This window comes from Gossypium hirsutum, chromosome D10 (assembly GCF_007990345.1).
Source record: "Gossypium hirsutum isolate 1008001.06 chromosome D10, Gossypium_hirsutum_v2.1, whole genome shotgun sequence".
Classification (NCBI taxonomy): domain Eukaryota; kingdom Viridiplantae; phylum Streptophyta; class Magnoliopsida; order Malvales; family Malvaceae; genus Gossypium; species Gossypium hirsutum.
Genome location: NC_053446.1, coordinates 29,630,760 through 29,635,138, shown reverse-complemented (window position 1 = coordinate 29,635,138; position 4,379 = coordinate 29,630,760). Strand labels below are relative to the sequence as shown.

General features: G+C 32.3%; 1 protein-coding gene across 1 annotated transcript; it reads left to right on the top strand.

The window, feature by feature from the left end:
• The first annotated feature begins 1,946 nt into the window (after window positions 1-1,946).
• On the top strand, window positions 1,947-2,879 carry LOC107914836 (germin-like protein subfamily 3 member 2). The gene has a single exon (XM_016843881.2). The coding sequence runs from the start codon at window positions 2,141-2,143 to the stop codon at window positions 2,765-2,767; it is 627 nt and encodes a 208-aa protein (XP_016699370.1). The 5' UTR covers window positions 1,947-2,140; the 3' UTR covers window positions 2,768-2,879.
• Window positions 2,880-4,379: the final 1,500 nt, after the last annotated feature.

Here is a 4,379-nt window from a genome sequence, read left to right as displayed (position 1 = left end):
ACAAATTATGGCTTAAAGAATGGGAAAGTATCGGCGATGGAGAAGTTAGCATTATCATTGTACATTCTTGGAAATAGAGAATCAAACTCAAATGCAACAGAGCGATTTCAACGATCTGGGGAAACTGTTAGTCGAATTTTTACTGATATGTTGCATATATTTGCTCGAATGGGAATAGACACGATTAAACCCATTGAAGGTCAATTCGAGGAAGTACCGAACCATATTCGACATGATACAAGATATTGGCCTCACTTTAAGGTAAAATTTACACAATCTTTATATTTTTAAAACATAAATTATTTCTATCTTTTATCTCATTACTTGTATTTATTTTAAAGGATTGTATTAGGGCCATAGATGGAACACACATAAAAGCATGCATTTCGCCTTCTTCTCAAATACCTTATATCGGACGGAAAGGTGAACCAACTCAAAATATTATGGCAGCTTGTGACTTCAACATGTGCTTTATTTTTGCATTTCCTGGTTGGGAAGGAACAGCACATGATAGTAGAATTTTTTTGCAAGCACTTAGAAAGCAAGAGTTGAAGTTTCCACACCCTCCACCAGGTCGAACTTTAATTTTTTAATTACTTTTTACATAAAAAATATTAAAATTTTTAATTTATTTTTAAACTTGATATTATGTTTTACTTTTTTTGCAGGAAAATATTATCTTGTGGATTCCGGATATCCACAAATGGCAGGTTTTCTAGGTCCATATAGGGGGAAACGATATCATTTACCTGATTTTCGTCGAGGTAATCATCAAGTATCTGGAAAAAAATGAAATCTTTAATCATGCCCATTCTTCGTTACGCTCTGTGATTGAACGAACATTTGGAGTGTGGAAAAAAAATGGCCAATATTAAGAGATATTCCAAGTTATTCATTCGACAAGCAAGTTTTAATAGTTATTGCAACAATGGTTTTGCATAATTACATTCGAAGACATGCTTGGTCAAATGATGAGGATTTTCGAGAATTTGAGAATATACCGGACATGCCAGTCTTTTCAAGCCAGTTTGACAGAGGTGAATCGAGTTCTTCTAACAGAGAAAGTGACCTTGAAATCACAATGTTAAGGGAAACCATTGCAACTAGTTTAATGAATCAATATTTGTAAACACATTTTGTATCATAACCTAATTTCTAGTAATAATGAAACTTGTTATGTTTTATGTTACTATATTTTTTTTATTAAAAATCATCCGTTTAGATACTTCAAAATTAGATCCAAGTATAATGTTATTATTTGTGAAAATAATATTTATCATTGTTATAAAAAAATTAATTATAACTATAAAAAAATTAAAAATAATTATCATTTTATCTAATAATTAATTTAAATTAATTATATAATTCATTAAAATAATGGAAGATACATTTTAATATTTTATTAAATAAATTTGCATATTTTAATAATTTTAAAAAAGTAAAATAATTTAAATAACTTCTATTATATATCAATTCTAATCTGATGTCCTTAATAGTCATTTTTCATTCTCACCTCACTGCTACAGCTGCGTTTGAATCCAAACACACACTCCACCATTATTTCTAATCTCACCACTACAGTACCCAATCTCACCGCTACAGTAACTAATCTCACCGCCACCACTGTTTTTAATCTCACCGGAGGTAAACACACCGCCCATCCAAACTAGCCCTACATCTTACAAATATTTAGAATGCGTGATGCGAAGCACACGATTCTTACTAGTATATAAAGAAATAAAAGCACATGGATTGCTTTATGCTTATCTTCATTTGCACTTCGTCTGTTTCTAAGTAGTTGGAATCTAGAGTCAACTTTAAGATTTGTGTAGTGATTCGATTATCTTAAAATATACGCTTATTTCAATAATCAAAACATAAAATACAGCTAATCTTTGCTCTACCTAATATTCCACTATATACTCAAAATAAGTTTACCAGAAATTGCAGAAGAAGCTGCCATTTTTTTAAAGCTTTATCAACTGCCTTCGCCACTGGCTATATATATGGCAACAGGTATAATTTTAGAAATATTAATATCTTCCCACTGTGGGTTTCACATGCCTTGGAGTCAGACTTGTTCTTCATTAATTATTCATATATGTAAAGATTGGAGAGCAGCATTTTCAAGTTGACAACAATGTGTCCAAAGCTACCACTTTTGCTGGTGTTTTTCCTCTATTATGCCATTACAAGCTTGGGATCTGACCCTGATCCTGTCCAAGACTTTTGTATCCCCAGCACAGGGATTGCAGCATGCAAGAATTCGTCGGCTGCCACGGTCGAAGATTTCGTGTTTTCCGGCATAAAGTTTCCGGGGAAATTCAGTGAAACAGGTTTAGCAGCTACGTCAGTGAATGTCAACATCTTTCCGGGATTGAATACACTAGGCATGTCGTTCGTTCGAGCTGATTTCGAAGTCGGCGGCATCAACATGCCGCATTTCCATCCGAGAGCAACCGAAATAGCATTTGTTCTTGAAGGGAAAATCTACTCAGGATTCGTCGATACCGAAAACCGAATCTTCGCTAAAGTGATTGAGAAGGGTGAAGTCATGGTGTTTCCAAAGGGGCTATTGCACTTTCAAATGAATGTTGGAGATATGCCTGCAACAATCTTGGGAAGTTTCGACAGCCAAAATCCAGGTTTGGTCAGAATTCCGAATGCCGTTTTCGGTTCCGGGATCGAAGAAAAGCTTCTGGAGAAGGCCTTTGGATTGAACTCCAAGGAGATTGCCAAGCTGAGGAAGAGGTTTGCTCCACATTAGTAGCCATATTGTCATATTGCCAAGCTGCTACAATAATTGTCATATTGTCTGCAGATTGTTTAGAGAAGTTTTTAGAACAGATTATATAAAAAAAAATGAATTGTTCCTGGTTTGAATTAAACAATCACAATTTTTTTTAAATAGTAGAATATCTAAAATAGGGAAGCTTTGACAAAAATTTCAAGTAATTTCATATTGCTGGCAGCAAATCAAGCCACGAAACTTCCAAATACAACTGTTTATAGATTGAATTATCTGTTTGAGAGTCTGTCTGAAATTAGAGAAGGTTTAAGTAAAGATATTAGGCTCGAAAAATAGACTTGAACAACAAAATTAGACCTGTTTAAAATATAGGCTAGACTTGAGTTTGAAAAATAAAGACTCGAGCCTAGCCCTGTTCATCCCGTTTTTAAGTTTATAATATTTTATATTATGTTATTTTTATATGTTATGTAATTTATAACACATTAAAAAAATAAATCTATACTAAATATATAATACTACTCTTATGCAACATTGAAATAATATTAAGATTGATTATATAAAAATTTCCAATAAATAGAAAAATATATAAAATTATTAAATATTAAATTAAAATAATATGGGCGGGGACCTACAATAAACTTGGGTTAATCTTTTGCATATATGAGCTGGCTTAGACAAAATTTTAAGCTCATATTTTAGATCGGGTTAGACTTGAACCCGACTCGACTCAACTTAACTCAACTCAACTCATGAACACCTCTACTTCCAAATATGTCATAATAATATTAATAAGTTAAAATCATCATTTCACTTAAATATTGTAAAGCAAGGCTCTTTTGGCAACTGCTTAAAAAACCTTTAGAAATTATGGATGCTTAAGTTGGCGAAAGAGGCAGCTGGCTTGTTCAATGGGATAATTCCATTTACAGCCTCTCCTCAAAATTAAAAGATTCAATTTAGTCCTTTTTAACCTTTGATTAAATGGAAAAATCATAATTTTAATCCTTTTGAAAAATTAATAATTTAATATAAGTATTTTAACTTTGAGCCCCAAATTTTATAATCTTATCTCAACCCTTAAACAATTTTTTTGACTTCGCCTAGCTTTAAGCTCACCAATTATCATGGCCACCATGTTATGGTTGCTCGTTTGTAGATATCACGCATAAAAGTGCAAAAAGCATACACCAAGTAAAGAATGAGTGACTCTTTTCCATGTTTTGTATGTTTTAGCACAAAGTAGTCATAATTCAAAAATAAGGTACACCAACCAGATTCCTAAAAAGCATTATGAACATTTGCAATGCCAAGCTCAAAATAGTTGAAATTGAAACCATTAATATTAACTCCTTGCAGTAGCCAGTAGACTAGAGTCTCCCATTGATTCCTCGTAATAGAATCAGTACCATCTCAGTAGCATTATCCTTTTTAAGCACAGTAGTGTGGGCTTCAGCATTTTTCCCTTGTGAATGCTCTCCATTCTATTTGGGTAATTTTGGTTTGAAGTTGCGCATAAATAGTCTCTTGTTGAAAAAAATATGGAAATAACATATATAGTAAGCATAATTATATGTTATTATTTATTATTATAAAAGATTAATCCAAATTAAAAAGTAATCTAATTTGG

Excerpts from the sequence above, each read along its gene's own strand:
- LOC107914836 (XM_016843881.2), top strand. The coding sequence starts at position 2,141 with ATGTGTCCAAAGCTACCACTTTTGCTGGTGTTTTTCCTCTATTATGCC.